Source organism: Antechinus flavipes, chromosome 3 (assembly GCF_016432865.1).
Source record: "Antechinus flavipes isolate AdamAnt ecotype Samford, QLD, Australia chromosome 3, AdamAnt_v2, whole genome shotgun sequence".
NCBI lineage: Eukaryota > Metazoa > Chordata > Mammalia > Dasyuromorphia > Dasyuridae > Antechinus > Antechinus flavipes.
Genome location: NC_067400.1, coordinates 396053832 through 396067155, shown reverse-complemented (window position 1 = coordinate 396067155; position 13324 = coordinate 396053832). Strand labels below are relative to the sequence as shown.

Below are 13324 nucleotides of genomic sequence, written 5' to 3'. Positions count from 1 at the left end.
AGTGAATAATTCTATTTATTTTCCTTCTACCTGCAAAACGTCATTTCTATGTCTTATATCACTTCTTCATCATAAAAGTAACAGAGGTGTTAGAGCATCATACAATGTTCAGTCCTCAAACATTCTGTAACCTCAAATTGAACCCTTGTTCTTTTGACAGATAAACTATAAATGAGAAGAGTGGAGAAAGGAGTTATCGATTCCTGCTCCTAGAAGGAAAAACGCTGGTTAAGCAATCACATTAGCTGTCAGAGATATTGCAAAGATGCTGCTAAAGTAGCTGTGGACATCTTCCTCCTTCCTTTTCTGATTCCTGAGGCTATGGGCTGCATAAAGTCAAAGCAAACTTTCCCTTTTCCAAACACGATCTCAACCGTGAAGAGACCGGACAGTGAGGAGAGATTTCCAACCGAAAAGTCTTCAATGGTTTCTGTCAGATCAGAGGTTGTGAAGGATTCTTCCACCAGGTTGGTGGTGTTGGAGTACGCCCATCGTCTGTCCCAGGAAATCATGGATGAAGCAGTGAAGCAGTGGGCGGCCAATGACAGCAGGTATGGGGACATCCCATACATTGAGAGTGAGACAGTGCCCTGAGTCTCCCTGACTCACTGGAGAATGATGACTGTGAAACTAGGTTTAAACAGTGTGCGCTGGTGCTAGTTCACAAACAGAAGAAAGCAAAAATTGGGGTGATTAAGTACATAGAACTCCAGCTCCATGTAAAATGTTTTTTAATGTTGGTATCACCATTGCTTTGATGGGAGAGTAGGGTACTTTAAAAATGGAACATCTATTATGATCAGCACTAGGTCAAGAATGTTTTGTTTTCTGCCTTGTTTACCTTGGATTGTAGTTGGGTGGAGTTTAAATGGCCAAATGGCTTCCCGCAGCCCTGACACATTTAACTGGCTGCGCTCCTACAATCCTGAGACAATCTTGTCACTCCCTGCGGATCACCAAAGAATGAAAAACACCAGTGTTCATGGCAGTTTTTTTTTTTTTTAAGAATGCTTTTAGCTCCACTATCTCATAATGCTTAACTATTCTCCAAGCAAAAATCATCAATATGAAAGGGAATGTTTCCATAACACCACATTTTGGGTTCCTTTATCCATTCATGAGTAGCCTTTGCTTGCTCCAGAAATAGACAGTTAAAAAGAATCTATGTGCTTTTTATCATGAAAAAGTTCATTTTTGAAGAGGCCCTTAAGGATTTCCCTTAACAAAACTTCTCAAATGCATTAAAGAAAAGCACTTATCAATTAATTTTTGAGTGTTCCTTAGGATCCACACACAAACCACATACATGATCAAATTCCTTGAACACTCTATGCATAAATCACTTATTTCAAACTCTAAAATGATGGAAAACACCAGATCTTAAGGTGACAGGAAATGCTAAAACTAAATGAGCAAGTGGGTTATAGCATCCTCAGGTGGAGAACATCAGACTTGATGCTGAATTTGCGTTGAGTTTTCATAAATTGATTTCAGAGGGCTGGAGCAGGCAAGACTTCTTCTCTCTAGAACCTTGCCTAATTGCTGTTCTAAAAGCTTCTATGGAGTCTAAAAATCAAGGAAGTTCCCAAAAGGATTGTGGTTGGCTAGTGTAATAAATGAGAATGGTAAGCATCAAGAGCTTAAATCTTTAAAAAACAAATTTAAAAATCCATTAAGTTCTGTTTCCTCCTTACTAACCTTACTTACCAAGCTAGCCTGGCCATGTGCCAAGTGGGTCTAATACTTGTTTTAGTGAAGGTATGAATTTATTTTATGGGGTATATTGGGTTATACCTATCAGCATAAATGAACATGTTTCCCTATTTATACAAAAGAATAGATTGTGAGGGACTTATAGACATAAGCTATAGTACTATTCGCCTAAGCTGATGTGATTTGTTTGGGTGCCTTGCAACTGTTTCCTTCTGTCACTTTCACAGACCTGTTTTGGAAAACTAAAATGCTGATGAGTGAGCATCTTATGGCAAAACACTCGAAGACTTTTCCAAGGAAGCAGCTACCAAAATCTTAACAAGAAAACTTCCAAATGAATCATTTATTTGTATGGTCATGAGCCAACTCCAGTGTTCCAAGTGTACTAGCTTTTTAGCAAGTTTATTCCCTGTCCGGTTTAATGGGTATGGGGGAGGGCATGGATGGTTTCTTTATTAAGCACACATTTTCCAGATCATTTGTTTAAAGCACTGTAATAAAAGTCGGGTATTAATTGTAGGACTAACCATAGAGGAATAGATAAGGGCCATGCTTTGCTACAATCTAGCACCAAAATATGAGCCACTTCCATTTCCCTCAATCAAATTTAAAGAGAAGGAAAAGACAAGGATATAGCATGTAAATCAAGATTATGTGTATCCTACGTGGCAGAGCAGGCAGGAAAAAAAAAAGATACCTCTACTCACTTAAAAATATTACCTTGAAACACAAGAGAATCCTACAAAGTGGATTTCTTTAAAAATGAGTGCTTAGTCACCTTTATTATTGATGTTATCTTGCACATTAAGTCCAGTTGCATTTTGGACCCCATGATCAATAAAAAATATGCCACCTAGGCCCTTTTTTTAGGAGTGTATGATTCTTAACATTCCATTTTCCCTACTATTACAGCTGCAATCAAGGGAAATGTAGATGATTCCTGTTCACAGAAGGGATTGAGGTTTGTAGATCTGATGCTAAAAAGAATGTGTGTCAGCTCCAACTGATAACAATATTTGCAAGAGTGGTAAATTCCTGGTGAAAAAATTTTTACACGTGCTTAAAGTTAGAACCAAAGCCTCAGAGTAGCTGCTTTTAATTAACATGTTACATCTAAACTACAAAACACATTTAGTTTTTGTATATCACCATTTCATTTTTCCATAGTGCCCTTGAAAGTTTAAGAATGTCAAGGAATTGATAAAATTTGGAGAAATGAGCAAAAATTTTTAAAAATACAAATATACACACGTGTGTGTATATATATATAGATATATAAATATATATCTATATATATGTATGCGCTACATATGCATACGTACGTGTGTGTGTGTGTGTGTGTGTGTGTACATAGAGACAGAGAGACACAGGGACAGAGATAGAGTTAGCTAGGGTTGTGGCAACTAGACAAGGTTATTTAATGGCTTTTCTCACCTCATTTCCACAGTATAACCTCTTCCTACAGTATATCTATCTATCTGTACTTTGGGTCCATCTATGTGATCTCATAGTTCTAAAACTGTTATATTTGTTTCAGTTCCCTGGTTTTTGGTGGGTGAAGAAAAAAAAATTAGCATCTGGGATGATAAATAAATGAGCATCTATCAGGAAGGCCTTTCCAAGACAAAAGTTATTTAAAAATCCAATCTCTATCCTTATGCCTGAACCATATGTACTTCAGCACAACGTGAGAGCTCTTTCCAGGTGTTTTGCACAATACAACACTGCAGGCATGAACTGATCCAGGAAAGTTCTTCATAAGTAATTCCACAGGCTGCAAGATCTTAGAGTTTATTCTAGATTCCCTTTCATTTTTATAAATGAAGAAATTAAAACCTGAGGAGATGAAATAATTTTACCAAGAACACACAGATGGAAAGGAAGAGAGCCAGGATTCATATCTAGGTGTTTTGACTAAATTCAACTCTCTGTATTTGACCATGTTGCCTCTGCAATATTATCTGAATATTACATTTCATGGGAGAGGGGTTAAGAGAAACTTTTTTTTTTTGACAATGTAGCTTTGGGAAACCTAAGAGCCAAAGGAGTCTGAGGTGCCTAAATAAAGTTGTATTGTCTGTTGCTGAGTTATTGCTTATATAAATATGTGCAACACATATATGAACTCACACATACATCCTATTGGTCAGCTACTATTGGTCAGCATGTGTGTGCATAATATACACACAGAACTAAATAACAGACAGTGCAACCTCATTTTGGCACCTCAGATCCTCTGGCTCTTAGGATTATCAAGGATACTCTTTCATAGAAGTTTCTCTAGGCCATATCCCATGGTATATAACATGGATCATATGAATTAGTTATAAGATGGATCAATTATCTCTGCAGAAGTCTTTTCACTCTGTTTGTTTTCTTTCATACTTTCATGTTGGACTCCTGTCCTTCATTGATTCTCTCAGGCAAGAGTCTTCATCTCTCTAGATTGTTCCTTCATCTGTGAAACAAATACTTCAGACTAGATTGTCTTCTTTCTAATGCTCCTTCCTCTCCTAGATCCTATGAGATCAGCCAGAAACATGAAATAAATCAACAGCAAAGCATCCAAGAAGTCAGGATCAGATGTCTTTTGAGAAGGAAACAGATATACAGAAGAAGGAGGCCATATGAGTTACTGGCTATTTAAAAAGGCTATTTAATTCAGCCTTGGGATAAAATTGGAAGGGATGGGATGGGACAGGAGTGGGGAGGAGGTTATGGAAAAGGAGGAAGAAGATGGCCACAGGTGTTGTTGAAGATAAGGCAGCTTTCTATACTATAAATGAAGGCAATACATTTAGAGTGTAGAATAGCATTTCTTTTCTTCCATTCCCAAGCTTTTGTCACTTAAAAAATTCTATTTTATATATATTGGATTTAGAATGAACTCATTCACTCAGAAAAATCTAGGCATGGGAAGGTAGAGGCATAACAGATTGATAAAAATAACTGAGTGACAGTCCTTGGAACAGTACAGTGCCCAGGGAAATATGGTAATTCCTCACTTATCCAACCCACTATGTGTCCACAAATTCAACATGCTTATTTTCCTACCTTTCAGATCATTTACAAAGTCCTTGATTGCCAACTGCCTTAGCATCTCTTTACAAACTGCCCCTGGTTTATTAGTATCAAAAGCACAATTTTGGATGGGAGGAAAAGTAAAAGGAGGAGGATATTATATCTCCCCCAAAGGAATACTATAAGAATAATTAGTCATAAAATGGAATTATAGTCATTTTTAAAGTAGCATGAAGAATAAATGAAGTAGCATGATATTCACATGATACTGGCTATCATTTTACAGTGATTAGATTTGAGACAAAATTTTTTTTGTTGTCGTTAGAAATGCCAGCGACACTTTATAAATGAGATTCAGTACCCCCAAAAATCACCTCCTATACAACTTCTTTCTCTTAATTAAACAGAAGCAATGCCATTGTCCTAGACTATAATCATGTGCCTGAGTAGGGTCTGTATTTACTAAAGCCTGAATTGGCTCACAAGCATTGACTGCTTTTTGAGTTGTTAAACTAGTTGTTGATTTGTTAAACATTGGCGAGTTCCTTCATATCCCCTTGACTGAAGTGTATATATGATAGTATATTTTTACAAATATTTTTGTGAAAACATTTTCTTTGAAACTGTACAATAAAATTCAGTTGCCATTAATTAGTTGCAAGTTTTTATTCAATTAAAATAAGCAATCAACTTAGTTGTGTGCTTGGCATTTGTTCTTAACATAAGAGGACTTCACATCTTTTTCAGGAATGCAGAAATGACCCCATCTCTCCACACACACACACAAAAAAGTGAGTATAAATCAGCTTAGCTGTTCTGAAAATAATTTCTAAGATCATCTGAAAGACCACTATAAGAACTTCTAAGTAAAATTTAAACATGCAAATAAACATTTTCATTACTGTGATATTTGAGCCTATTTTCCTTAGCACTGATATGAGATCTGGAGGAAAAATGCTATCAACTACAAACTAAAATAAAAGGAGCTGGAGTAAATCAAAGCTTCTTAAACTGGGATCACAAAATTATTATTTAATAATCAGTAAATGTTTGATTTGTATATCTGTTTTATATGTGTATATATTCAGTGTAAAGTAAAAATTTCTTGGGCAAAAAGAGGTCATAATGGGAAAAAGTTTAAGAAGCCCTGGAACAGATGATCCCTACAGTCCCTTCTTTTTCCATCATTCTCTGAATCTCATCCTTGATGCTTTCTTGAAATTTGAATTTTACTATGAAGGGGAATAATATACCTGCTGACAAAATGAAGAAAAATAGCTAACATTTATATAACATATATTATCTCATTTGATCCTAACAAAAATCCTAGGAGGATAGGTGGTGTTATGATCCCCATTTTACAAATGAGGAAATTGAGGTAAATAAAAGTTAAGTGACCTGCCCAAGATTATACAGCTATAGTTAAGTGTCTGAGGCTAGATTTAAATTCAAGTTTTCCTGATTCCAGGCCATGCTTTGTCCTCTGGGCTCCCCAGCAGAACTGACCTCTGATCATAAGATTGCAGTCCTCTGAATTAAGCCTTTCTCTGGCAGTGGAACTTACCATTTATTCTTTTATATCTTTTCTCACCTTCAGAAATGGCTTTTACAGTTTTAGTTTCTCTTCCGTCAATGCCAATCACACCAAGGCCTTTTTGAACAAAAAGCTCTCTTGTTTTCATCTGACTTCATCTTCTGGATTTGATCCTTCTATGGGAACAAAGGCTGCATGTGACATCAGCCCATGTTCCTGGGAACAGCCAGAAACACCAGCTAGAGTCAGCCTTGATGTCAAACTGTGAACAACTAACCAGGTCTTGAAACCAGGTCAGGGACCCCCAACCTCAGACCCTGAGATCAGGAGAAATCGCTTGCCACAGAATTCCCAGAGTCTCCAAGTACTCTTGTATTAGACCTCAATTTTGGATTACAATGACAGCACAAAATTTGCCATAGTTTGTTTTAGAGAACTAGATTTGGGGAAAATACAGTCATGTCAACTATTGTACTTTCTCCTTATGTCTGGCTAACCACAGTTAGGCCACCCCCTTAGATTATGATGTCTAGAACAAAGGCTTTCTTTCAAGTGTTAGCTAAGCTCAGTCATTTTTCTGGGTCATTGATTTGATATGAAATCCATCCTGAGAACCTGTCACTGACTGTTCCCCCTGAAATCACTGTACTTCTGAATGCTGCTCTTAGAAGAAAGTGACCAGGAAAAAAAATCAAAAGTATCAAATCTTTTTTGATTTCATCAAAATGGTTGTGACCTCAAAAAATCAAAATGTGTGTGATAAATGAGAAAAGTTTTTCAAACATTTCATCCTACCTACAAGGCTTAGAATCACTATAGGTAGATAGAACTTTGTCACATTTTACTTAATTAAAGAGAGAATTCTACAGGAGTAATGGGATAGGAGGATAAAAAAAAGGAAATTCCAAAAATATTCAGGTGCAAAGGGAGAATTGATATGTACAATGACTTTTAAGATAACTTCAAAATATATCATAAGTGTATAAATTAACACAGTCACAAAATCTAGGAAAAGAGCCAGTAATAGATACCAGTGGCCTCAAATGTCATATACAAATTCAAAAAGTATAAGAACAAGGCAAGTTGATTTCATTAGGTGTTACTAAGGTTTGGTAAAATACAGCCTGTGACTGGAATATGATGCTGCAAAGGTATGCCTTATTTACAAGGAAAAAGGTAAAAAGATGTTGGACAGAATAGCTTAATACATTTAAAAGATAAGTTTACATGAGGAAATAGAAGAACTAAAGAAGCAATCTGGGGGCATCTTAATATTACTATTAGGCTGGAGACTGCCTGAACAGAATGAGGAAATAAATGAGGAATTAGAGAAATACCACAATCGTATAGACATTGGAATGATATATGTAGGATCAGGGATTTTGTCACCATGACAAATCATTTTTGTCTCAGTGATTAAGTTCTAAGAAGTTGTCAGGGGAACATAATGGCTAGGTGATTTACCCAAGATCATACATTTAATGTCACAGGTTGAAATCTGATTTTAGGTTTCCCTGACTTTATTTCCCAGGACTCTTATGACATACTGCATTTGAGGCTAGGTAACAGAAGTTTGTTGTGAATCATGTCAGGATGGTCACACATGTTAAGAGCAAAGGCAACAGATAGAGAGAATGATCTAAGGCTGAAGCTTGGACATAAGCAGAAATACAATTAGAGAGTAAAGGATTCAAGGACAGGAGAGAATTGAACTGTGGTTCACTAAGGTAAAGTGTGGAGGTGTGAGATCCCCCTGGTCTTTGTGAAAGACCTGAAGTTTGTGGCAAAAGTGATTTTAATACACTAAGAAGACAGCTTTCTTAGTAGGCAAAATCCTGTTAGGATATTTTTGCTAAATATGCTAAAATGGGTTTACACTGAGGAATTAGTAGTGATAGATTGACAGGTCCCTGGTTCTATTGGGTTTGCCCTGGCCCTGAGCTGGAGAGCAGTTGGATGGACTAATCTTCAACTCAATAGAGGAGGTTGAACATGCCCCAGGCCAAGATTTCCAGTTGAATGGGATTACTTATCTGGGAGTTTCCCCTATAGAAAGGTGGGACTCCTCCCAGAGGCCAGGCGTGTTTGAGATCCAAGACTACCCTTCCCCCAAAGATTCCTTTCTAACCCTTATCCCCCCAAAGATTAAAGGGGACACAGCTTATATCAAAAGGAGAAAAAGGTAGATCATGTAGGTACAATGACCTTGGAGAAAACTGAGGAATCAGAGACTACAAGAGCAGGTGATAGAAGGCAAAAGGAAAAGACAAAATGACCAGAGATTGTGATCAGATGAGGAAATTTCAGTTAATGGCAAGATCAAATAGCAAGAGCTTTGTGTGTAGTTGAGGTGAGATGGGGGGGGGGGGAGGAGGGAGAGAGGGTATCATGGAAAATGAGTAAGCTGGTGAAGGGTGAGGGTGTTTGAAGGTATATATTGTTCACATCAATGTGTAATGTTGAAGCTCCCTAATATGCAGGCAGGGTTTGGAGGGGAGACAGAAGTGTGATCCAGGAATTGAATTCATTGAGAAAAAAGGAGTGTCCTTTATGTCTGTAGTTGTAAATTATGTAAAAGTCAAAGGAGGAAGTGTTACTGAATGATAATGATAGGCAAAAAACTTGGGCATGGATGGTTATAGGAAACAAATAGTATTTCACTTTTCCCATCTCCATTGGAGGAAAAAGTGAAAATGCAGGTTCCTGCTGGAAGAGGTTGGCCAAGCCCTGGGCTCCTGAAAGAAAAGATTTAAGATGAAAGCAACTTTGTTATTTAAGGAGCAGGCATTCCAGAGGACACAGTGAAAGAAGTTGGTAGCTTTTTGTTGGGAATTTGGTTAAGGTTGAGGAGAATGATAATAAATAGAGTAGTGGAGGATGCAAAATGAGATTTGAGTGATGACCTAAGGGGTTTCAGAATGACTGAGATGGGGAAGGTATGACTAGGGGGAGAAATCTGTTAATCATTTTTGTGAATATTTTATAGAGATTTCAAAGTCAATTCTTGGAGGAGTCCTTTCAGAGTCTCAGACAGTTCAGAAAGAATGGCGATACTCCTCCTTTCCCCTCCTAGGCAGGAGACCAAACTGGGGACTAAATGAAATGGCACCCTCTCCTGTAGTCTCAATGGTGAGAAACTGATATGATGGCATAGCACTTCCCTTCCTCCCTCCAGAGGCTGGAGATCAGGCAGCAGATTCATGGCGCATGATCGTAATAGGACCTTCTTTTTCCCCACTTCCATTCTTACCTGAGGCTGGAAACCAGGTAGGAGACTCATGGAGATAAAGCAGAGGGTATACAGGGAATGACGTGTAAGACCACCTTCTCTTAAGGTGGCCAGAGGATCAGGCGAGCGATATATTGGGTATAATGGTCATGATCCCTCTTCCACTCCCACTAGAGGCTGGCTACTTGGCAGGAGACTTGAGGAGATCCGTCTAAATACATCATAAATACATACATACATACACACTCATACAAAAAGTAGAGGTAGTAACAAGGCAGAACATCTTTCTGATTCTGATTCTCAGCAGTAGAGAGGAACTGATTGCTGAGATGTGAATCATGGGTACTTTGGGGAAAAGTAACTACTCCATCTCAGCAGAGGAAAGTTATCACGGTCCAAGTATGAATTCTGGGTTTGGGGCCACAGCACATTTCAAAGGGTTGTGCTGTGGAAATGACACAATTCCATGAAATCAGCTGAGGAGAAATGGAAGTTCTTAAGAAAGAAATTCTTGGCACAGAAAAACAATTTCAATCAAGAGAAAAATTATATTTTAGGGAATTCACTGATAATAATGTTTAAAAGTAATCAAGCTGGCAAAGCATTTTGAGATCTCATCATATGATTAAAGAAAACAGGGCTGTTTCATCTGGATAATTATGGAGGAATATGATAATTTTCTTTCTTTAAAAGAAGGGCCACTATGTAGAAAATGGATTTGAGTACCTGTGTTTAACTCCAAAGGACAAAATACAGAGCAATGGGATTGAGAGAAGTTATAGAACAAGAGATTTAGATTTGATAAAAGGAAATGCTTCCTAATAATGTGATCAATACAAAAGAAAATTCTGAGAAATCCCAGAATCATAGATATAGGGTGTGAAGGGCCTCTGGGGTCATCTGGGGGCCTTCTTTTTGCAGAAGACCCAGAGAGATGAGGACCCTTTTCCAGTGTCACATGACTGATAAGCAGAGACTTGGGATTTAAGCCTAAATTCTTCATTTCCATATATGTGAGTGTGATCCTCAAGTGAAGGACAGCATAACTAAAAAATAGAATCCTTTTTGTGGATTTGACTAGGTGGCCTATTCCAATTTAGTGATTCTATGAAAGGAAAATCATAAATGAAATCCTTTAAAATACTTAGAATTCAAAAATATCTATCTAAAGATTTAAGGTCTTTAAATGGAAGATACATTTGCATTTTCTCCTACAGGGAGCAACCTGGAGCACAAAACTACATGCTGGGATCTTGGCTCCTGAATATGACTGATAGCTATATGGAAAATGGACTGGGGAAGAGAAGAGACTTGGGAGACACCAATTAGGAGGTTATTTTAAGAGTCCAGGTAAAAAGTGAATGGGATCTAGTCAGGGAGGTGGGGAGGAGAACAGATGCTAAGGAGGAAGAATGTACAAGACTCAGCAACTGATTAGATGTAAGTGTTGAAGAGTAAGGAATCAAAGATGATGCTGAGGTTGAAATCCTGATGATATCCTCAATAGAACAGGGACAATTAGGAAGAAGGCTGGGTTTGAAATCCTGCATGATACCATTTAGAAGTATCCACTAGACTGTTAGTGATGTGGGACTATTACTCAAAAGTACATGTAAGGTTGGATAGAAAGAACTGAAAGTCCTTTGCAAAAAATAGATGTAAGGAGCCAATGTAATCATTGAGAATGGTACAGAGGGAAAGAAAAGGAGACCTAGGACAGAGATTTAAGATACATCCACAGGTAGGAGAACACTGATGATGATCTAGGTAAAAGAAAACTGAGACAGACATCTAAGAGAGGGATAAGTGTCACAAGAACATGGAGTGGAGAAAGTGTTGTGTAAAACAGAATTGCAAGAGTGTCACTGCTACACAGAGATCAAGAAGTACCAAGAGTATCATGATCATGTTAAAAGTTTTATCCCTTAATATTTATTTGTTTTTGTTGAGGCAATTGAGGTAAGTGACTTGCCCAGAGTCACACAGCTAAGGAAGTGTTAAGTGTCTGAGGCCACATTTGAACTCATGTCCTTCTGACTTCAGGCTGATGCTCTATCCACTACGCCACCTAGGTGCCCCCTTAAATATTTTTAAAGCATGACAAGATGCAATAATTTACCTTTCTTGAAGCAAAAAGAGATATCTTTGGAGAATTGCCATCAAAACACAAATTATCACAGTCTTTTCAAAAAACTTTATTCAACACAGTTTACATATAATACTATACAAGATAATCAATGAATAGAAATCACACTATCATAGAATAAAAAACACTGGTCACATCAAATTGAGCTGATTTTTCCAATCCAAAGAGTCTCTACTTTCTGTTTTTTCTTGTGTGCTCATAATAAGTTCTGAGAAAGGTCAGTCATTGCAGTTAAAATTTGAGATCATCACTTCCCAATGACTTAAAGCAGTCATTCAGAAATTCATCAGTTATTTCTTCTAATTTGGCTGGCTTCCACTTAGGGTTCTGGTCTTTTTCGATCAAAACTGCCAAGAAAAAAGGAAGATATAAGTATATCTTTACATATCCATACCAGACTTTAATTATCAAAGATAATTTTCCTAAAAAGTTTATACTTAATGTATTTATATAATTTGTTTTCTAGGTTAAACTCTGAAAAGGCTTGTCATTCTTGATTTCTGAGTGCTGATAATAGAACACTTGGAACATATTTTTAATAATTTTAAAGCAAAAGTATAGAGGGCCAAAACTCTAGAGAAGTATACTTGAAACAAGGATACTTAAAACAAGGTGTTTACTCAGTGGAACTGATGAGATAATGCTTCTCTAGTTCACACATATCTAGTATGACATAATGATATAATCATTCTAGTTTTATATAATGATATAATCACTCTAGTTGGCATATACTCAGTATGCTGTAATGATGTAATTATAATAGGGTATTTAAGGGCTGAGAGAACTGGAGACAGAATCAGAGTGAACAGATTGTAAAGGTCACAGATTGTGAAAGGGACAATAAAGACTTTAGACTCTATTCCTGACCATCCTAGTGGTGACTATCCTGCTGAGATCAAGGCCCATCCAGAGGACCTCCAGAAAGATAGCCTGGACATTACATTTTGGCGCCCAACATGGGGCCCTGAAAGAAGCACACTACATTTTGAGGCTCTGGACATAGGGACTTTCACTCAGCAGTTCAACTGACATGATCATAAGTTCAGTGGAGAAGTCCCTGTGACCCGGAAATAGGGTGAGTACAAAAATAGACAAGCAGGAAACTTTGATTAGGGCTAAACTAGTCACTTTTGTTTTTCAGCTAAAATTGGGCAAATACTAAGAAAAGAGCCTTCCCCACCACAAGGGAAGTGTGTAGCATGCATAGTTAGGTTAATAAAGAATCAAGGTTTGTTGGTAACTTGGAAAGCAGATCATTGGACTCTTAGAAATATTAAAGTGCACGTCTCCTTGTTTCTCTAAGGAAGAAAAATTAGAGTCAGATAAGTGGAAACTAGTGGGAGAGCAACTATTTGAATATTACAACGATAATGGTCCTGATTCAATTCCTGAAGAAACATTCTATATATACAACATAATACAATTGTCTTTAAGGAATCCCACAAGTTTTAAAATAAGGAAAAATAATTAAGAGCAGGAAGGAGATGGTACTGACAAAGCAGCTGAAAAGTATGAAGAATTAGACAAGAAAGGAGTTAAGTAGAGTGCTGATTAAATTAAGGAGTGTGGTGCTTCTCAGCAGGAACCCTTAGGGCATTCCCCATTTCTTGATCTTCCCCCCTCAATTTCGTCTTCCTGGGTGGAAGAAGGAGGAGGAGTGGGAGGGGCAGTGACACCATCA

At 37.5% G+C, this 13324-nt stretch overlaps 2 protein-coding genes across 2 annotated transcripts in view; one reads left to right on the top strand and one right to left on the bottom strand.

Moving 5' to 3' along the window:
• C3H2orf88 (chromosome 3 C2orf88 homolog) overlaps nt 1-5385 on the top strand; it is a 49712-nt gene extending 44327 nt beyond the window's left edge. The window contains exon 5 of the mRNA XM_051986010.1: nt 161-5385. Coding sequence (XP_051841970.1) covers nt 322-594 — 273 coding nt within the window. The 5' untranslated portion in view covers nt 161-321 and the 3' untranslated portion in view covers nt 595-5385. The remainder of the gene's footprint in view (nt 1-160) is intronic.
• A 6283-nt stretch (nt 5386-11668) lies between these two features.
• The window catches only part of HIBCH (3-hydroxyisobutyryl-CoA hydrolase), a 103324-nt gene continuing 101668 nt past the window's right edge, over nt 11669-13324 (bottom strand). The window contains exon 14 of the mRNA XM_051986009.1: nt 11669-11990. Coding sequence (XP_051841969.1) covers nt 11875-11990 — 116 coding nt within the window. The 3' untranslated portion in view covers nt 11669-11874. The remainder of the gene's footprint in view (nt 11991-13324) is intronic.